The 22,647-nt window shown below is 42.6% G+C and overlaps 1 protein-coding gene across 1 annotated transcript in view; it reads left to right on the top strand.

The window, feature by feature from the left end:
* The first annotated feature begins 1,016 nt into the window (after window positions 1-1,016).
* The window catches only part of TMEM216 (transmembrane protein 216), a 41,999-nt gene continuing 20,368 nt past the window's right edge, over window positions 1,017-22,647 (top strand). The window contains exons 1-4 of the mRNA XM_086955601.1: window positions 1,017-1,058; window positions 17,674-17,690; window positions 19,769-19,862; window positions 20,855-20,947. Of these exons, the coding sequence (XP_086811727.1) occupies window positions 1,046-1,058; window positions 17,674-17,690; window positions 19,769-19,862; window positions 20,855-20,947 (217 nt within the window). The 5' untranslated portion in view covers window positions 1,017-1,045. The remainder of the gene's footprint in view (window positions 1,059-17,673; window positions 17,691-19,768; window positions 19,863-20,854; window positions 20,948-22,647) is intronic.

Here is a 22,647-nt window from a genome sequence, read left to right as displayed (position 1 = left end):
GATTTGCCTGTTTACTTGACCTGTGGATGACCTGCGGCCAGATTTTCTTCATGAATCCTTGGTTTTTTTCTTCTACGTTTTTGACTTTCATTATTTAACTGTTACTGACAAAGAAAGAGGAAGTTATGACCTCTGTGACCCTATTTATACTGTCTGTGTACTCATGGGTATTGTAGTTTTTTTCTTTACTGTTTACTGCTTGGCTGCTGTCTTTTCAGTAAAGAAATAGAGTAAGCATAATCCTCGCCTCCTGTCCTTAATAGAATTGAAAATTCTTGGCACGAATGTTAGCAAATTTTTAATTGCTGACAATAGTGTGTAGGTTACCTGATTAAAGTAGAATGAAAATAATTTTATCGGCCCAAGTGTGCACTATTTGGTAATAAAGTTAGTCGGGTGACCTGCGTGCTCTATCAATTGCACTCCCGAAATGTATCCTGTGGATACTTGATAATACAAATTGCATAAATCCAGTATAGGTGGTAACAAGATCTACTGCACATATCTGACTGTATTTGTATTCTTGTAGAGCACTGTGCCTCACAGAACATAGAGGTCCGAACCAGTTTATTCAGTCTGGAATATATTTTTTTCTGGGACTTTGTAGTTCTAGTTTTATAATACGTCAAACAGCAAGACTACAGATCTCTGCAGGCAACGACAAAAATCTGGACTGAATGAGCCATTCACGCATGGACCGGGTAAATTCGAAGCCTTCAGCGCGCTAATTCTTTATTAGACGTATGTGGGAGCCTGCAGAGAAGTGATCTTTTTATGATCGTATCCATGAATTATTCTGTTCTGGTCTGGACTATTCACGGCTCCCGTGCCTAGCAAAGTTACTATATCTCAGTTCTAACGACAGTTCTGCACCTCCGCAGCCCGCCCCCTTGCTGTTACAGTGGTTAATATCCCGTCCTCTTTCTATATCCACAGTCAGGCTTTTCTGGCTAGCTATTTGTTTGTCCGCTTTCTATGTTTACTGTTGACAGATCGATACCGTTCTCCGGCTCCGACGCTGTACTGGTTCCCATGGACACTGAAGATGGCGCCTAGAGGTGAGTGTCATACAGAGAATGGGCACCAAAGAAAATGAGGCGAGGTAAGAGGGGGCAGAAAGAGCGTGCAAAGAGAAAGGGGAGATGATGAGAGGCATACTGGCCGTGAGGAGGGGGCAGCTAGATCGGTTATGTGAAGGACTGGAGTAAAGTTCTATGAGAAAGGGGCATGGATAGAGGGACATCGAAAGTGGATGTAGGGTGAGGTGTAGAGTTTGAGGGTTCAAGTGCAGGCCAGGGAGAATGCTTATGGAAAGAAGAATGGGTAACTATTTTGTGAAAAGCTATTTAGAGGAGAAAAAGAAGATAATTAAGAGAAAGAACAGGAAGAAAGGATGACAAATTAAGGATTGCTGGGAGAGGTGCAAAAAATTAATCGGCGGTAAGTAAATAACTTCTGAAGTGACTCGCATTTTAAAGACCCGACCCTTTTATTTTTTCTTAAAATTGTTAATTTTCTGCTGTGACCCTTGGAAATATCGTTTGAGTCTAAGCCATTTCAATTAAATGTTCAGATCGGACCGGCATTACAATACTAGTGGTTAAGATCTGCCAGGGCTTTCGAGGAGGAATATTTGCTCCGTTGCTCAACTCATAAAAATCATATGGCTCAGGTGCATCCATAGCTAGTGCGTTCAAATGCTCATCCAATGGTGTTATTTTGATCGACTCTTCAAGGTGTTGATAATTGGGAATGAATTGATCAACGTTACATTATCAGCAGCACACTTGCTTAACGAAGCACTTTGCATGCGGAGGCATCAGAGGAGTGTATTTTATTTGGGGGAGTCATCGAGTGCTCATTCGAATTGTTATTCTATAATACTTTCTCCCAAATGCTGCCTTTATAACTTTACCAAAGCACTAGTTAGAAATATTCTATTAAACATCTGGTCAGAAATCCGGAACCAGTGGCATTTCTTGGGGAGTATAGACCACACAATGAAAATCGCCCCAACTCTAGTTGTTGTGTAAGGATTGTATGTGGACAATGAACTTATTGATGTATTATCCTGTGACACCTTGTTGTTTAGGCGTTTTATTGTAAATACTGTCACGGATTGCGCACTTCTTTGCATCTTGCGCCGTCTGCACCACTGAATGGCGTTACTGTTGAATTATGAATAATACAGTATCATCAATCGAATTAGGGGCCTTTTGTTTGATTATGCCATTCAACTACTGTACCACATTGTGATTAATTATGTTTGGTGGGTAGATCATTGAATGAAATGAAATAGCATTTATAAAGCGCAATGGCTTCCCGGAGGCCTCTCAGCACTGCGGACGGGTGCAGAAGACAGAACAGTGAGAAATGAATACAGATCTAAAAGAGCTAGGTTTTTAGGATTCGATTCGAAAAACTTTATTTCGGCAATACTGCCTTAAAAGCACAATAAAAAATCAGATAATTTAAAAAAAAATGTCACAACATAAGATAGCATTATACAATATATAAACAATTGCAATAATTACTCTCTCACATTTAAACCCTTGATATCAGAGACTATACAATGTAAATGGGAGAACTACCCCTCTACAAATTAGCCTTTGGTAACTTTTGGGGAGCGACGAGCATCACAGATAGACAATCTTGAAAATCAAAATAGAATAATACCGTCATAAAATAGTAAAAATTTGCATTTAAAAAATAAATAGCTAGCAGGGGAGGAGAATAATTATAACATCAAATATTACCTTTTAAAATCAGGAAATTGACCAGCAGAAAAACGACACCCTCTAATACTCAATCCCAACGGCTCACTAAACTTTTGGGCTTACACCACATTGCAAATAAAAATGTTACTATCGCAACAACAACAACTGGGTGCGTGTCATGCTTTAGTAGTCTATAGACCTCTCTGTAGTTTCTTGCTCCTAAATTCTTACAGAGTTGGAAAATCCATTTTGATCTCAGCAGATGGTATGCTGGGCAAAAGAAGATCACGTGGATCTCTGTCTCTTCGATCTCATTGCACCCGGGACATAAGGATTTATTGGCTCCCGCCCACTTATTAGTAAATGCTAAAAGGGGGAGCGTCCCGTGCCTAAATTGAACAAACAATTTCTTACCTACAAGAGGTTGTATCAGGTCTAAAGCTGGCCCCAGGGTGTAGTACAATTTCACATCCAGAAATCTAGAAGTTAAACTAGATGACTCGGTTGTTTGCATGATTGTTGTAAATCTAAATTCCTTCAAGGCACAGGTTAGTGACTGTTTGGAAATAGCAGAGCAGGTCTCTTCAGTTCTCCCTATTTTACGAACTGTTTCCTGAATGAATGACAGCCAGGGGATCTTACCCGCCCCCAAGATTGACATAACCGACTTCAATTCCACTCTATAGTCCACCAACTCAGGCGTACTCCAAAGCCGACACTAATAGAGTAGTGGACGAGTGGCAATCAGGTCAGCAATGGGAGCGATTCCCAAGTCCATCCTCAATGGGATTAAGGGAGTACTCTGCGGTAAGCCCAATAGGTGCCTTAGAAAATTATTTTCAGTCACAGTCAGGATATTAGTTGGGCAATGACCCCAACGTTCTGCACCATATAAGGAAGCTGCCCTAGTCTGAACCTTATATATTTCTGCAGGAGAACCAATGACTTTAACAGCACAGCTTCTATAAACTTTCAAGATTCCCCCACTGGCTTGGGTTAGTTTTAGGTTAGCCTTAAAAATCTGTGGCCCCCATTACATTCTCTCATTCAAAGTAAGACCCAAATAATCAGAAACAGGCACCCTTTCTAGAGATCTAGAATCCATTTTGGGGTGGGGACAATTGGTGGAGTCGGCATGGAAGACCATTTAATTTGTTTTCAAAATGTTGACCTCCAAATTCCTCTTTTTGCAAAACAAGCTAAATTCTTCAGTGTCGTCCGCAAACATTAAAGCTGGTATTCTGCGGTTAGAAAGTTTGGGCAAATCTATGTCTTTAACAGCTAAAAGGTCATTTATAAGCCCATTTAGGAAGAGGGAGAAAAGAGTTGGTGCAAGCACGCAACCTTGTCTCATTCCCTTCTCTACAGGGAATGGTGAAGAAAGTTCCCCGCTTTTCCCAAATCTTACTTTGGCAAATGTCCCTTTATGTAAGCGTTTAAGCTGTTGACAAAGATAAGCTGGGGCCACCATTTCAAGAAAAAGGTCCCACAATTGGTCTCTATCTACCATGTCAAATGCGGATTTTAGTCCACAAACGTTAGATAGAGAGAGCCTCCCTCCAACAATATCGTTTTCCAATAGATCAGCTGAAGTCTAAACAATTGATCTATAGCGGAGGTTTTAGACCTAAAACCCGCTTGCAGGGTGGTAAGCCCATCCAACTCTGCAGTTTTCCCAAAGGACCCGGGCAAAAATCTTTTGAGATACATCGATAAGGCTAATAGGCCTGTAATTTGCTGAATCTGAGGGAGAGCCTTTTTCGTGAATAGGGATGATCTCCGCACCTGCCCACGTTTGTGGGGGTGTCAGGCCGCAGAGAATTGAATTGAATAGGCACTGCAGATACAGACCCCAGACCACCAATTCAGATTTAAACAAGTCTCCAGGGATCCTATCCAGTCCGGGTGCCTTATTTGGGAGAACTTTGGACAGGGCCACTCTAACCTCAACCAATGAACAGGGGGGTATGTCTACCTGCGGTACCAAAATAAGGTCAATGGTGGGCAGCCCCATCGCGATAACTCCATCTTGAGTTTTGGAATAAAAAGGTTCGAAGTGGGAACGCCAAACCTCCTCCCCAAGGTTTGGTTCGATGGCATTCCTGCCCTCAGGCGTTCCGTTTTTTACCAAGTTCTAAAAACCTCGGGAGTCCTTGTCTTCTAGGGCTTTCTGCATCGCCTGCCATCTGTCAATTTCCCATTCCGCTTTTGCTTCTAAAATACATTTTTTAAAAGATGCTCTAGTCTCCCTTATTCGTTCAGTGTCACCCCTGTCGTAAGTGGGTCAACAGGGCGTTCTTTGCCTCTCTGCATGCCCTATTGTACCAAAGGCTATTGGTTCTTTTAATGTTCTTTTTACAAGTGGATGCACTAAAAAAGAACGGAGCTACATGCTTTTCCCCCATCGCTTCTAACAAATCAGTGGCACCATTACTATCTGCGAGTGTACTTGCCTTAACTAAGAAAGATATAATCGAATTATACAGGGAAGCCTTCGCCTCTGGGGATCGCAGAAAAGGACCCCAACGAATCCTTCTGCCTCCATCAACAGCAAGCAGTGCAGGAGGAGGAGGGATGGTCGCGACCTGACCCTGTGCCGGATAATGCCACTCCAGGGTGACAACCAACGGGTTGTGATCACATTCGGCACAAGGCTGTACCAAAAAGTTTACTATCCTATGCCACACCTCCACGTTGATCAGGATGTAATCTATTGCGGAGGATTGGCCAATCCTATCAAAAGTATTTTTCCCTGGGTTATCGGCAGATAAGCGACCATTACATGCTCTCAAGGAGTAGCTGAGAGTAAGAGTGGTCAGTTGCAGGACTAGAGGGGTCCAAGCCCTCACTGGGTAGTGGTTACACATTGGGATTCCCCACTATACGTCCTCGTCACTCGTGACTGAATCGGGTGCAGTATTAAAGGGTTCAAAGTGGCAGTTGAAATCCCCACCAATGATGGGAACCACTCCATCAGGTAACATAGAGAGGAGGGAGAATAGGTGGTCTAATGCCTGTGATGTCTCACCATACCTAACTGGGCGGGAATAGACGTTGATAATAGCCACCTTTGGAAAGTTAATGAGGGAAATAATAATACAAAGGATATCAGGGCAGTAGGTTTCCATCATCCTAACTGCACAGTTTAGATGAACACCAACCCAGATACCCAGCCCCCCCGATGGCCTTCCCCTCACACCCTGTACCGCTGGTTTACAATATGCAACAAACCCCACTCTATGCATGGGCTTCAAAGCCCATGTTTCCTGAAAAAGGCAGATCTCATGGATATCCATGAATTCACCCCAGTCAGGGAGATCCATTTTGGTACTCAAACCGGCAATATTCCAAGAGAGCATCGTCAACCCCTGTGCTATGGGTACCTTATTGCTCTGTGGGTCTAAGATGAGATCCCCTATCTCATGGTGCACGTGCAACTCTACCTCATCGTGACAAACAGTAATCTCAACAATGTCCTCAAGATGGAAGGCGTCTGGCCCGTTGAGATTCTCTTTTGGGGCCAAATCATTACCCATCTTCACCAAATGGTCAGAAACCTCATCATCCTGCTGGCTTTGGACTTCTATAACCTGATCTAGGGAAGTGGTTTTCCCACTATAAGTCCCAGTAGAGTTAGTCCTCATCCTGCCCAGCAATACACAACCTTGATCAATTAATCCCATATATACGATTTCTTACTCGCAACTTCCCTGTTTGATAATGGTGACTGCTCATGGGCCACAACCCCCTCTCCAGAAGCATTTGAACCTAGCCGTTGGACCTCAGGGGGTAAGCAGTTGTACCTCAGGGGTTTTTAGGAGCTTTCGGAACGAGAGCAGATTGGGCTCTTTACGCAAATGAAGTGGAAGGGTATTCCCACCAATGGCAGCATTATATGAAAAGGAGCGCCTACCACATCTGCTCTCCTTCCATGAATTTAGCCCACGGGAACATTACTCAGTGCATAAATATAGTGTGGTGGCAGTGTAGTGCTAGCACCTCTTGGTCACTTCTCCTTTTAACGGAATAGCATTGGCACTTGGTAGAGCTGTTGCAGCTCATTGGGAGATATCCGCTCTTCACTTTAGTGTCACTTTACTTTCATTGAAACTAGTGCCTCACGGAGCTGCCTTGTTTTAATTGGACCGTTGAAGAATCTTAATTCACCTCTTCTACTTTTAAGAAGATGATCTTGATGGGGTGGGGAGGTCAGTCTCGGGAAAAAGACGAATGGGCATCAAATCTCCGCTTTCAGACACTTGCCAAGGTGTGAATGGGCGTATATTGTTTAGTCCAATTAACAGCATCATGCAAGCTTCTCATACAAAGAACGCAAAGAATGTGTATAGCTCAGGCTGCCATGGTGCAAGGGTTTCTCGTGTATAGAACAGGTATAATGATGAAAGCAGCAGTGCAGTGCTGAAGCACATGCAGTATCATGCAAGCTTTGATTGCTCTCAACAAAAATCTACTACTCCAGTATCGCGCCTGTGACATTCTGAGACAAACACACAGCAAAACGGGACAGACTGTTGCAGTGTAGGATGTACATGGACAGCAGGAATAGCACGGGCAGAAGCTTAGAGCATGGTTATTGTGAGTATGTAGTGTCTGAGGAATAGGATAGCAGAAGAAAGATGGACGGATAGTCAATGTAGAGGAGTAGGAACTGGATTATTCTGTGGTTAGAGAGATTTCCATCTGTTACATTGTTGCTTGGCTCAGTCACTCCTCATACAGACCCTTGAACTCAGTGGCATGAAAGCTGAAATTGCACCCCTCTTTAATAGCGATATGCCCTCTGCATAAATTTAAGCCCTTGGTGTTTCAGCTAACATAACATAGCACTCCAATATTAGCTTTATGTTTCCATATTCAGAAGTGCAGAGTTTTCTTTTTCTCTCTGGCATCTTGGCCTGTGCTGCATCCTCTGCTGTGTTTGCTTGATTGCTAGGAGAAGTTTGTGGGGAAGGACACCACAAGTACGACAAAACCACCCTTACATACATTTTCACTAGTCGCCGGAGGTGGCTGTGCAAGTCCTCAGATACTTAAGGGTGTACATTTTCAGTTTTCATTCTGTGCTTCCTTCACACATTCATTTTTACAATAGGAATTGAAATAAATAGAGCGCCATTCCTCCCAACATGATCACCCACCATTCCAGTCCAATTTAAAGTAACTCGGCAATCTTGAAAATGCAGAAAACGATGTAATGCAGATGCAACAGCTGCTATCTCTGAGTTCTATATGTAGAAACCCGCCTTTTCTTCATTGTCACTTCAGATTATTTGCCTTTTTCTGGACCCTGTTTTCTCTGGACTTAGAAGTGGAGGTGGTTGAGCCAACAAATTTATAGGCTGAGCCGAGCTTTCCCCCGTCACAGTGGCAATGCTTTTAGTGAACGAAGAGGCAAGTTTGTTGTCACATGTACCCTATATGTGACCTATGTTTGTATTATAGATGGAGCAATATTATAGGCTAATAAATCTAACACCAGGGATGTTTTGTATACCATACATCCTGAACAATCCTATTTTAAGGTGCTTTCATGTGTAATGACCAAAAAGGAGGCCCGGAGAAATAGTGTTTGCCTAGGATCACAACATTTGATCAATCAGGGAATCTGTGTTTGAGCACAGATTTTCCAGTTCCACGCTGTGCAATTGAGCCATTAAAAAAAAAAACGAATAAACTGTGTTTATTGAAATTTCAGTTGTACAGTATGCAACCATTTGCTCTTAGTGCAAGTACTGTTGTTGTGGCAAGAACCATATGCATTCCACATAACTTAATCAGGTGCTGAACAGTTAAGCTACATTCATTTAGACAGTGTCAGTAAGTATATAGGGGATCCTACAGCTAAACAAAGCTTATTTTGCTACAGACATTAATCCGAGGGGTCTGGGTTATTGTGCAATTGAGCCACTTGATGGATATCTCTTTCTGATATAAAAGGGTAATGCTTAGTACCTAATTTTTGGAGGATGAGATCAGAGCACAGTGACTGTCAGAATCCACCTTTTATTTTTACCAAATTACCTAGCTCAAACCATGACCAACAAAACAAATGCGCATAATAAGAGACACTGACTATGTTAACATTTGTTTTTATCAGCACAGGGAAATTTGCTGGGATCCGCAGGATGCTGAACCTAGGCTGGGATTCGAACCTAGTTCCCCATGTTGCCTTGTTAGCAACTTTAGACCCTAGGCCACAGTGTCTCCTGTAAAAGCGTGGCTTGTTTTGGGCTTGAGACTTCATTGAGCAGAGCCAGGCTTCTGACTTGAGCTTTCAGTAGGTCACCCACTTCAGCCTAGAATTCTGTGCACTGTTACCCCTGCAAAACAGCAGTAAAGTGCCTGTGCTCCCCTTTAAACATGGTTTAATTGGCTTATCCCTGATTGACATATTTAACTTGTCTATAAGTCCCCAGTATATGGTATAGAACATGCATCCAGGGCCTATACGTTGAATGCCACTTGTGGACTGCAGCACCTAATGCCACACAGTGGGCTTATAAAACATAGCTTCAGGCCTGCCATGTGTATCCTAACTGCAGCAGCCTAAAAACCTGCTGTCAAACCTATCAAAATAACCCTTTTGACAGACAAGATACCTCGCCTTTAAATAGTAATAATTACTCGTAAGTCCGTCTTTTTTCCCACAAGGTAGAGTGCCTGTTATTTAAAAGTGGAACAGTGCAAAGTTAAAGGATTTTAGATGGATCATGAAAAATGCAAAGCACAGATTATAAACTTAAAACTGTCATTTTTAATAGGATTCGGCAAAAATAGTAATTCAAAAACAATTTTTCATATTTAATAACAATGTAATTCATTGGTGAAGCTGGATTTTAATAAATATTTAGGAAAATTAACTTTTAGAAAGTTTCATTTTCCCTGAGGCACCTGCAGGGTAATTTGCATTAGCTTATCAGCAGCTGCCCAGCAAATCTTTGACTTTAGTGAGGTGTGAAAACTACTCGCCGAGCACTTATGGGCCATTGGATCCCTCTCCGGCCAGGAAGCCCAGTTGGGGTGAACCCAGGAACTCCATTAACTTGAATGAGACAGTGGTTAGGCTTGCCCATTCATAGTTTGGTATAGGGAAAGAAAAGAATAAGTGTTATATTGAGAAAGATCCAGTTTTGTTGCACCATCATTGGATAGAGCTTCAGGCTTGCCCCACTGGATGATTTTGAGCTACTTAAGAAGACTAAGTAAGATGGTAAGAGCTTTGCCTGAAATGAACGTATTCAGTGTTTCCAATTCGTTCTGAGTCAAGTCAGTCTAAAATCGCATCTAGGACTCAGACTACCCATTCCTTAGACTGTTATTGATGTTAAGTGCTTTTTGGCCCTAATTATTTTATTGAAGTTTTAGGGTCATTTTTTTCATTTAAATGTACTCTATTTTTCTAATTCAGTTTGGAATTAGTATTGTTCAGTGTGTTGTCCATATTGCTTAAATGCTTTATATATTGCTCTGCTCTGTGTTATAACTGCCAGGGGGTTGAGCTCTAGTTAAGTTAGTGCGTTTACATTTCACCCTCACAAGTTAGTGTTAGTCTTAGCAGTATTACTCCTTAGGGTGGGCAACTACCAGACTCACAGGAATTATGTGGCCTGGGAAGACCAAATTATGTGGCAAGACTGACTCAATTATGTGGCAAGAAAAGCCAAATTATGCAGTGTAATGCAGTACATTTTGTGATAGTATTAGTTCATTGTTTTGTCAGTTTTACACATGTTAACATTGTCTGGGCAAATGTTTCATCTGATTAGTACCAGTTTGACAAACAAATACAGCATTAAGCAACAGAAAAGTGACCAGCCAAATTGCCTTCCACTGTGGTGCAACATGCATTGCTGAGTTTTTTGTAACTTTGGACCTGTTTGAGCTAGAAACCCATTTGAGTTAAAAGCCACAGATTATGCATCAAAGGATGGATTACGTGTCAAATGCTGCAAATCCATAAATATGAGATTTTCTAGCCACAAAGTTGTCCATATAATTCCAGGGGCCTGGGCGGCTTCCAGGCCCTAATCATAATCGACTTTCTTACATTATGGAACTCTACTGTGAATAGTGCGGCTGCTGTAACACCTGAAGTTCTGGCTTTCCCTGGTGACAGGGCAGCGTGAGTCCTGCAAAAAAAAATTGTGTGCCCAGTTTTTTGTATGGGCTGTCTGGCACTACTGAGGGGCAGATATGAGGAAGAAAAAACACAGGCGCCGGAACAGGGGTCAGAGGCCTTCTCCTAGCCCCCCCACTCACTAGGCAATTCTGAGTGTGTTCAGAAGATAGCAGCATTGCGCTTTACCATATACAGCATCTCAGTGCTCCTAAGTGTGCTATCTTCCTTATTCTGGGGAGGCTGCTGCTTGTATAGCAATAAGCAACAACAAGATGACCAGTCGAACTTTCCAAAGGGCCTTTCAGTTTGCAGCACCGCATGTCACTGCATTGTTAGTAACTTTTTAACTGTTTGAGATAGGAACAAAATGTTCTTTTGTTAAAATCTGCAGATTATGCGGCAGATGATGGATTATGTGGTAAATGCGGCAAATCTATAATACTGCGAAAAATCACAGCAGCCGCACAATTGCTTAATTCCAGTGGCCCTGTGAACAGTGTGTCACTTTTTAAAGCGCCCAGATCTGTGGCTTTAGAAGACACATTTTAGGGGTGATCTATTAATATATAAAACTAAGTTTTTCTAAAAGTGCTATGGCACTTGTTCTTTCCGTGTGTCACAGTAGTGCTTTAAACTGCAGGCCAGCTGGAGCTCCGTGATGCTATTGGTCGGCATATATTTTTGTCACACATACGGGTGGTGTAAATGCACATTGCAGCCCGCATATGACATTGCACTTCCATGCCTTTAGAGTGTGTTCTATGCCATTTACCATGGCTTTACAGGAAGTTAAATAGATGAAGTGGATGAAAGCAATTTTGACCGTACCATTTTGGGGTCAGAGCACACTCACTGCGGCTCTGAGCCCTCATGCCAGCAGAAATAGGGTGCAGAGGAAAGCAGGAAGAAATATATGCACAGATTTCAGTTGATACTGCATGATTTGGTAATAATGATATTGTGCCTTAACAAAGGACACCAAACTCCTGCATTAAGATCAATGTGCTGAATCCCACTCAATGAAAGAGTTACATGTAAGGCTCTGATCCTTCTTTACAAACCTCTGTACTCATGTTAATGCTCCCCTGTGACTGAAAAATATGTCTATTATAAACCACTAAAGTGTTCAACCCAGTTCTTCGTAGAGTTTATTGTTTGGGAGACAAAACCTTCTCAGTACCTTAAATCCACATCATTTGATGCACCAAGCAACACAGGTATCCTGTCAAACTCAGTACCACACTTATACATTCCACTCTGCCACAGCATCAAATGATCTTTTGGAATATTGCAGTTCAAAATCACACCACACCTATAACCCTCACACAAGCAGTTTATCTACTCTACCAGTATAGTACCTCACTCCACAATACAGCTCTACATGCTAAAGTTTTCACTAAACAAACCATATACTAGAGGTCTTCAACCTGGGTGTGTCTCCTCTGGGGGAGCATGAATAGATCTCAGGGATAGCGCCAGGCACTGGCCAAGAGAAGCAACATGCTAAAACATTGCTTTCCTCTTAGTTAAAAAAAAGTGTCTTGTTGCGAGAAGGTGTCGAGGGGGGCTCTAAATAGCCCTGCATAGTCCCTTCCCTCGTTTCTGGTAAAGCATTACACTGTTGATACGTTTACACTTTAGGAAGACAAGGCGGCCCATAGCTTGTTGACATCATATTATTTGATTGTATTTTTAAAAGGGATAGCTGAACATAAATAGAATGTTTGAATTGTTAAATATGTTTAGCTATCCCAATTTTATAGAATAATTTTGAAAAAAAATAGGTTTTTAATTCTGTGTGGGTGGGGGGGGGCGATGAAGTGTTTTTGACATGAGACGGACGCTGCATGAAAGACATTTGAAGTCCGCTGCTGTATAATTAACACAAGGCCACAGCCATACCACATATTAGTGCACCAAACAATGCAGCACATAACATAGTAAACCACACCATATTCCACATCATATCACTACCTACAGCACAACAAACATTAAAGGCATGCACACATTGCCACACTGCAAAGCTTCTCGTCACATTGAGCGACAATACACAACTTAACACTGCACTGTTAGGTCAAATCCCACTACACCTCACTATACAACACTGTTACTGCACACTGAAATATGATGAATACGATACCATTTCAAGTATTATTGAATGCCCTGTTATTGCATAGAAATCCTAGCATTTAGAATCCTAATGTGCCAGAATATATCATCATACACAATGTATTGCACCAGGACACTCTGTGTCACACGGTTCACTCCAAAACACCAGGTAAGCAATGCCATCCATCTCACACCATACTAAACAATACCTCACAACACATACTGGAACATACTCCACATACCATGATAGTTCAGTAAATCTCCTAACATCATGTCTCCCTCAGGCATCGAAAAATGATGTTTTACCAGATCTGCAGTTCCAGAGACTTGAGTAATCTATGAAACCTGAATGTAACATACTTGACCCATAAACTGGTCTCGAATTGTGTGATACTAGACAAATCTCCAATTTCACGGTCGCCTTTATCTTCATCATCACATATGGGAGCAGCTTCAAATCAATGAGCTCAGTATTTCTGCTGTTTAAAAAAGCACATTTATTTGATTTACTAGACTAAAGTTTTTGCTTGCTGCATAATAAGAATTTAGCCCACAATTCGAGAGCACATGACCCCTGACTTGCCTGTTAGTTCACTAATAGCATTGTCATCGGGATGGGCAGGAATGTTTCTCAGTTTAATAACTCAATTTTTAAAAATATATTATTAAAGCATGATTTGGAAGCGCACTGTTATTTACAGACCGCACATTTGCTATTGAAATGGCCACAAATGTTACTACTAACATCCAGTTTTACTGATAAAACTAAACAACGTTTAAACAATATTGTGTGGAAATTGGATTTCAGCAAACAAATTTGTCATTTGCACATCAGTAAGTAAAGTGTTCTTATTTGTTTCTATTCTGTTGAAATCTTTTGTTTTCATCACACAATTGCAAAAAATGTAATGCCAGATTATTGAAATATATTTTTGAATATTTGAACAGTTCATTTAGAAGTTATTTACATGGTCAGACAGATCACTTTACAAAATCCTCTAACTTTGAAATTGGAGAAAGAAAAATAAACACCAAGCTGACATTTGATCTCTGTCTTTGAGCTCAGAGCAAATGTGACACCTGGAAAACATGATTTAACGGCATCTTTATTGCTCATTTAACTCCGTGAACAGGACACCTGTTTTTCAGCTGCCAGACCAGGCCAGTAGGGCCTAAAAACAGCTCATTCTGATAAAATCTGACTTGACATAGGAAGTGGGCAGATCAGGCCTGCCCACTGCCAGGTGTTGTCCACGTACAACACCAAACCAATTGAAATCCACACAAACCAAAACACATTGGATTTCGCCATCATTCACAAGACCACATAATCATGTGCCACATTCTACACCTTGCAAACCACTTTAGACCAGCCATCACCACTGTAATTAGGATGTGACAAATGTCTTGGCAGCATACCATTGTAGTCAGGGGTCGCAGCTGTGACCTCTAACTTACTCGCTGCTACTCCTGGAACTTCCTTTGCTACCCCCGAGGAGTCCAGGGGTAACAAAGGAAGTGCCAGGCAAAGAAGGACTCACCGAATTTCTGGAAATTTGTTTAAATATTTTTAATAGAAACTGAATAAAGAAAAACGCCTTTTTGGCAGTGTTGGTGTAAAAAAAAAGAAAGAAAAACATTCATCCTCCATCCTGGGATGAAAGGGGAGAGAATAAAGAATGGAGAGAAAGAGAGACAAAAGGAAATGAGGGAGAGGAGCTGAGAGACAAACGGGGGAAATATTGAGTGGCAAGAAGGGTTGAATGATAGAGTGGGATAGGGGTCTCCGACCTTTCCTTTCATATTAGTTACTTCTGAAGCAGTAAGGGAAATATATGCTTTGCAAAATCTCCTGGTGAACAGGGTTTTCAGTGAACCGAGGGCATCCTGAAGCTTTTAGGTATGAGTGAGAAAGAGCTAATGAGCCTAAGTGTAAACAGGGAATCCAAAGGCTCCTGAGATTGTGCTGGAGCGTCAGAGATCTGAGCCTGAGCAGAATCCTCAGGGGGCCAAAGAGTGGAAATGAGCTCAAGGGTCCTATTGGTAAGTGGGTGGTTTAAGTACCAACTGATAGTGAGCATGAGCATCATGTCCTTAGGATTTGCAGAACCCATGGGTCCTTGAGGTGAGCAGAAGCCTACAGACTTGAGGATGAGTGTAACCCTCTGGGGCCATGTTGGATAGGATTGGTGACTGAGAATCCCTAAGGATGACCATGAGTTGTAGGTCCTGCTGGGATCCAGAGATCTGAGGTTGAGCAAGGGCTTGGGGATCTAAGAGAGATAGCAATGCCTTCAAGGGCCTGACGGTGACAGCTTTATTGACCAGAAGGTATGTGTCAGAAGACGTAGGTGATCTGTAATGGAATAACAGTGTTACCAGTCTTAGATGATGCTACTGACCTTTTAAACTTTAAAAAACGTATTTTACCACTTATATCTCCCCAAAATAAGCCGCTAATGCTAACCACACAATCTTTTTTGAAAGGTTGCGATCCGCAAATGTGGGGCACTTTTGTTTGGGTGCCCGGGCCAATTTATCACCCCAATCCGACCCTGGCTGCCTTGGATCCCTCTTATCGATTTGACCTAAACGAAGCGATCCCTTCAAAAGTCCTCCTCCGATGTCTGCATGCTGATGAGTAAGAATCTAGGGATCAGTGCTGTTGAATGCCGCTGATAGATTTGATAAGATGCGGGTACCACTTCCTCCTTGCACAGGCCATGCTGCACCGGTATTATTACAAGCTCTGTATTACATAAAGCAGAATCCAGTTTCAACAAGCAGAGAGGCAGACGCCAGTGCACAGAAGGCCCCCTCCCACCCATCTTTTAGAATGTAGCCTGCCCCATAACTGTTTTAGATTAGTCAGTCCAGGGTGGCTGCATTTGAGGACAGTACCCGTGGAGAGATAGCAAGAGGGCTGGCACTTGAAAGAATAGGAAGCAAGGATTTGGGGTTGGGAGGCAAAACAGTAATAGGGATGGAAGAGCGCACTGGGGACACTGACACAAGAGAGACAGAACTGGTAAACAGAGCAGATGGGGTGGAACGGAGGAGCCCAGCACGAGGAAGCAAACGAATACTGACAGGAGCTAGGCAGTGCAGACAGCAGCAGGAGGGACCCTGCTCGAGAGCACAGCGGCTCGAGGAACAGCATCTCTGATCGGGAGCTGGAAGCACCTGTCAATACGAGGGAAAAAACACTGTGGAAAGAACTAGGAAAGACACCAACAGGAGAAATAGCACTGGGAAATAAAGGAACACTGTAGACAGCAGTTTTTATTAGCACGAACTCGACCCGTAGGTATCGGAGCACCAGTTGCATTACAGACAAGATACTCATTTTTAGGCGCGAAAAGATTAAGTGATTAGCCCAGCAGTATCCCAACCACGTGAGGGGCGGCCCTTGAGCAGCAAGAGAGGCAGCACTGGGGAAGCACAGCCACAGGACAAGTGAACTCAGAGTTGGAGTAGCCCATTAAACATGTTACTCAGCGCCAAGATACCCTACTGGGTGAACGAGAGGTTTTCAAAAACACACGTTATGTTATGGTATGGTATGTTATGTATGCAGAACCACTCGATGATGGGCGGCGTTAGGCAAGAAAGCAGTGTTGCCCTGCTGGGGAATACAGCTGCTGAGTGCCCATCACGTGCAAATTCATTAGCAGGAGGGGCTTCACCCAGAACCCCAGAGGCATGAAGGAAGCCACCAGAGCACCACAGCATGACTGGCAGCACTGGAACACTGTAGCAGGACATCAGTGTGGGAGAAAGGGGCAAGAGCCACGGTTTTTAATGACATCTCAAAAAGGCAGCAGGGAGACCTGACAGTAGAAGGCTTTGCGAGTCAAACACAAGGTTGAAGTTGCTCTGCTCTGTCAAAAAGCCGCTGATAAGGAGGGCAGAACCAGTGTACATGTATGCCACTGGTCTCAGGCTTTTTTTTTGCCTTTTTCCATGCCCCCTTGATGTCAGATGGGTACGCCATTTTAAAAAACACTCCACAACTAATTCAGACCTCAATGTAAAGATAGTTGCCCCTGATGTCTTTGCTGCACAAGGCAGTCACATGATGTATTATGTTGGACAGGGCCCAGTGCACAGTTATTGCGTTTTCATAAAGCGGGACAGCACCGAGTGCTACCTACATGGGGTAGAGGGCGGATAGTACTGGGGGCCTGAGGAGCATTGACTGTGCTCTGGATCAGGAAGATGGGCTGGAGGGAGACCTGGATAGTACGAGATTAAGATTACACACTTGGAAACCTAGGCAGGGAGAACTGATGAAATGCAACAGTTCTGGGGCAATATCATAATAGAAAGAGAAACTTGACGTTTCCTTAGGATGCAGTATCAACTGCGTGAACCAAGAGTAGGCAACCTCGACGGACAGCAAACCCTTAAGTGATGCCTTGATGTTGGCACATGGAGTGAATCTGCTCCTCCCGTCCTGCCTGCCTCATCCCACCTGCCCCCCCGCCAATTAAAAGAACCGGGAAAGAGCAAAAGATCCCACATAGCAAACCTGATAGAAAGAGAGTGGAGGGTAAAACAGCACTATTGCACACCTGGCCATTCAAAACATTGCAAGGATGGCAGTCCTTGACAGCCCCGGACAGGGAGGAAACAAGTACACGCAGGGTGATACATTAATAAGGAGAACGGCTCTAACATTTGATTTTCTTTGTGTTTTTTTTCTAGGGAGACGCGGAAGAGTTGTATCCTTTGGGCCATGCTGCTGCGTGAGCAGTAGGATAAGCACCACAGCTCATTTGTAAGAGCAGGATGGACGCTGACAAGCGCAGCCCACCAGCCCCTATGAAGGAAATGCCTATCACATTTAATGAAAGTAAATGCACTGGGGAGGGGGCATATGCTGAGTCTTATAAACAGGGTCCGATTCATGTTCCTGCTGCAGGCGTTGTACAGCGACTGTTAGCTGAGCAACCACTACAGCTTGAGATAAAGGTGGTACAAAGGAGAGATGGAGGAAGGCAACTAGGGATGGATAAGGAAGAGGGAGAATAAGAGGCTAGCTGAGGAAGGCTGAATTAGAGAGAAGGGTGGAAAGGAGGAGGCGGTGAAAGTAGAGCATGTGAAAGGCCACAGGGAAACCATTCTTGTTAGGATCTTAGTAATGCTTAGAGAATGCTCTCTGTAAGCCCGACAAACCCCTTGCCATTCAAACAACACCACAGTGATTATATTTTACTTAAGGGGGGGGGGAATGTACCATGGGAAGGGTTGGACCAACTACGCCTTTTGTAGTATCCGTTTCTTTATGATAGAGTGTGTATTCCCCAGTATTATGAGTAGATATACTTGATATATTGTTACCATTGGTTATTAAGAATGTTCCATGTATATTTCAAACAATAAAGAATCAAACGTATGGTTTGCATGGCCAGAATTCCAAAACAGCCTTCCAACTCACCCCTCCATATCCCTATCATTGCAGGCTACAATGTGCAGCATTTACAGGTTCTCAAGGCCAACAGTGCTGAACCTGGCACACTCCCCCTGTTGCCTCACACGCACACAGAGCTGGGATGCCAGTAAGGTGATATCCTGCCCGCCCAAGGTGCAGGCCACCCAATTAGAGTTCATAACCATAGGTACTCATCTTCCACCCTCTAGTCCACACTCCTCTCTGCTGGAAGAAAAATACCAGGTATTTCATCTGCGTCTTCCAGACTGTAACTTCTGTGATCATCTAGCCACCGTTTCCTATGGCAGATGTGACTTTATTTTCAACTGTGCTGCTTCGGTTAGTTTGTTTAGGGAAGCATTCATCAAGAGGTTATAAACCGCCTTCGGAGCATACGACTCCTACTGCAAATATAGTAATAAGAGGTGCAACTATTATTAAATCATTAGTACCGTAGGAATTCGATGCACCTCAAAATAATTAAAGGTTGAGCTGTTCCGACTAAGATTGAAGACACAAGACTCGTTCCTGTTCGATGTAAATCTCTGCAGAATGCCCATTAACAAGAAACTGGCAAGCAAAATTGGATTTATAGACACTACCCCCTCCCGAAATAATTTCTCTTATTGGGTCCTGATGAGTAGGTGGTAATGAGAAAAAGAGAAGAGGAACTGGGAGAGGAAATGGAAATTTTGTGAAGGAAAAGTAGGTAAGTATAAAAGGAATGGATGAAGATGATAACAATATAAAAGAAGGAACATAATAGGATGATGGGAAAAAGAGAAAGTGACAGTGGTATGATAAAGAAACGATAAAAGATGAAGGCAGGGATTGAGGAAGGATAGGAGAGTCACAGATTAAAAAGGGATGAAAGAAGAAACCCTATAAAGTAGTTACATTGAGGTAATAAGGAAGGAAGGAGTCTGACTGAAGAAAAGGTAGATGTAGAGTAGCATGCTACAAAAAAGAAGGAACTAAGAAGGATGCACAAATGGAGGGGAGTAAGAATGGAAAACAAAAGGGAAGGGAGGGTGGAAGAAAGAATGTTCAGGATGAAAATGACTAATAAAAGTAAATGAGGGAGTCCAAAAAAAACGAAAGTGATGTTTGTGTCACATTATTTTATTAGTTCATCAGTTATTCCAAGTTCAGGAGCACGTAGACACATATCGAGCATCAACCTTAGTTTCTATATATAAAAAATATTGGAAAGAACAATAGCTGGTACATAATTTAGCAAGTTTCTTTCTGTCCTTTTGATTAATTTTGCCCCGTCACATAATTCTTCTCGGGTGAATATTTCTAGAGCCTCTTAACCTGTTGGGCAGTTCCTGTTTCAGGGTAGAAGTTGAATTCCTTGACCAACAGCTCTCTTCTACTCCCCTGGAGGTCCTCCTCTTTCTGAACGGCTGGTATTATGCAACCTACTTTGTGATGGAAATACTCATGTTTGCATACAAAGGTGAGTATGTAACTTATGCTGATCTTTTAGTTTCAACAGTACGTCTGGTGCCTCCATTACATTGCCTTCAGTCCATAATTTCAGCATCTGTCCACTCAAGTGCTCCTGGGGTGTAACAGTCTCCTCTTAAGCCATTACAGGGTAGAAACTACACCTAGTCCAAACTCTCTTTTGACAAAATAAAGCAATGTGTGCCATTTTCCTTCTATGCTCTAGTACTAATAATCTCACTATCACTAATTTCAGCGCTGTCACCAGAATAGTACCTTCCATTTGCTCTTTTAACCTCCTTTCAAATAACTTAGTTTACTTATTAATCTCTCTGCTCTCCCCTCGTTCGGTGCCATATATGGGTTTATAACTCCTTCTACCTTGTTGCCTGTGCACTGTTCCAACTGGTTCACCTCACATTGTACCATACTGCCACTAAGCCATCCCATCACCAGCTTAAAGGGGACAGTCAAACTAGATTGACAAGTATATAATACAATACTGTATGCTGGCCTGCTGTATTATGTGTTTGCTTGCGCGAGATCATTGTAAACCTATTGAGATGGATTACATTTTTCTCAGGGTGTGCCCATCAGTTTGTGGCCTAGTTTTGATAGTGGCATCACATTTGTAGTCTCCTTTCACCATCGTAGATCTGCAAAAGCAGGCCGCTCACTGGCAGTGATGACAGGAGAGAGCAGTCTACAAATGTAGTGCATTTTCCAAACCAGACCCACAGAATTGTCCCATCACTCTATGCTCCTTTAAGTAAACAACCTTCCCTCTCCCTAGCTGCTGCTTCCCTATGATACCTTTTCTTTTCCGGTGCCATTACCATTATGCCTTTTGTCAATTGTTATTGTGTTTTCTCCCTTCTCCCCAATGCACCCCCCGTTTCTCTCACACTATGTAATATTCCGTTTTGTACCACCAACACCCTCGTCCACCCTGTGCTCGCTGCCCGCGCTAGCGCTTCTCATGAGGTCTGTCTCACCCTGCAGGTCTGCTCCTACCATATCCCACGGCCAACCTGACGCTGGACCTGGTGATGCTCTTCCTCTACCTTGCCATCGAGGTCGTCCGCATATTTTTTGGTGAGAAATAAGAATTTGACATGTTATTAATTTCAAAGAGGCACATACTGTAAGGTCAGAATTACAAAAAAGCTCGAGAGGAATGGGGTGGGAGAGAAGACCGACTGAGTGGCCATGAGCACGTTCCTTGATTTGGTGTGTGAGGGACTAAAAGAGAGCAACTCCATGAAATCCAATGAGTTCTTTTTCTGTTCTCAAATGACATACAATGCTGCAAATGTATGGTCTATTGGGAAATCTTTGTTAAGGACAGTCATTATCTCTGTTTTCTTGCAAGGTTTCTTTGGTGATAAATGCAGTTCTTCTGTTCCAGCTGCTTCCAGGTTTCCCTTAAGACAATCGTTTTGTTTAATAACTTATCAGTATGGCAATGACGTTGCTGCATTGTATGCCTTTCCTTTGTTTATCGTAGCCTGTTCTCTCTGGAGGTACAGGTTGTGTTTACAATGTTATTTGTGTTTATATAAATTAAGCTTTTAATTGAAAGGGCAATCGGGACAGAAATGGGTTTGTTTCAGATTGGCCAAACTTGTGGCAGTCTCGGTATTCTTGTTTCCAGAGACCACTGGTTTCTTGTTCTGTGAAATAAATAAAACAGTGTAGATCTGGTGACACTGGCCCTTGAAGATGAATATAACCCACAGACACCTGTAAGTTTTAAGTTCGGGAGTAAGTGGCCAAATTTTTTTTACAATAAATATTTAAAAAGAGATTAAACTTCAAGAGACTATTGTCGAATGTCTGTTATCCTTAAAACTCATCAATATATATAGTCCAGGGTGATATTACTCCAGGCTCGATTAAAAAAAAATATGTCTCCTCATTTTCACAACTAATTTGAGTAGATGAATATAAAATCCTCTATTTACTGCCGTAACTGTTCTAACCGAATTACCCAAGCCCATTTTAGGAACTTAACCACAGCTATAGCAATTGGGAGACTGGGGTCAGTACATAGGATTCTTAATGCTTCTTCATGTCTGCGGGTGCCAATTAAATTACAAATAGGTTTCACCCACATTAATCTAGGAGCAACATATAGGGGACAGAAAAACAGAAGGTGACTTATAGATTCTTGTTCATCCCTGCACCGAGGGCATTTGTCATTGTCGTTTTCTCCTGCCCATTTCGCTGTGAATGACCTTATTGGAAGGGTGCCTGCTCTAAGTTGGAAATAGAGTTTACGGTCATGCTGCTTCTCTATGGCATCCCAATATAATTCCAGCTTAGGTTGTGCCTTAAATTCCAGAAAACGACCTGTTAGGTGAGAAGAAGAACCCTTTGTACATGCTTTTAAGTTAACCATCTCCCAATACTTGGCCTTTAACATTTTTTTAGATCGCATTTACGGGATCATCCCATAGTTCTCCCATTACGAGGCTGACTAACAAGGACCTAATGGCCTTCAGCCAGTGTATTTTATGGAAGGAATCTTTAGCAATTATTTCCTTTAGGCCCCATGCGTAATGCTGTAGTTCCTCTGTGGTCCATATCCTACGCCAATACAAGAGCGGTCGTAGGGAAGCAAGGTCTTGAACAGCTTTTTTTCCCAGGTCCCACATTAATGGCGTCAAGGGGGTACTTTGCGGGACGCTAGTTACTTTTCTCAAAAACTCGTTTTCCGCTAGCGTCAAATTTCTTAAATTTTCGAACCCCCAAAGTTCAGCCCCATAAAGGGCCGAACTTAACACCTTCATCCC

This window comes from Lissotriton vulgaris, chromosome 2_1, assembly GCF_964263255.1.
Source record: "Lissotriton vulgaris chromosome 2_1, aLisVul1.2, whole genome shotgun sequence".
NCBI lineage: Eukaryota > Metazoa > Chordata > Amphibia > Caudata > Salamandridae > Lissotriton > Lissotriton vulgaris.
Note: the sequence above shows the minus strand (reverse complement) of the source record. Positions and strands in the feature narration are given on the sequence as shown.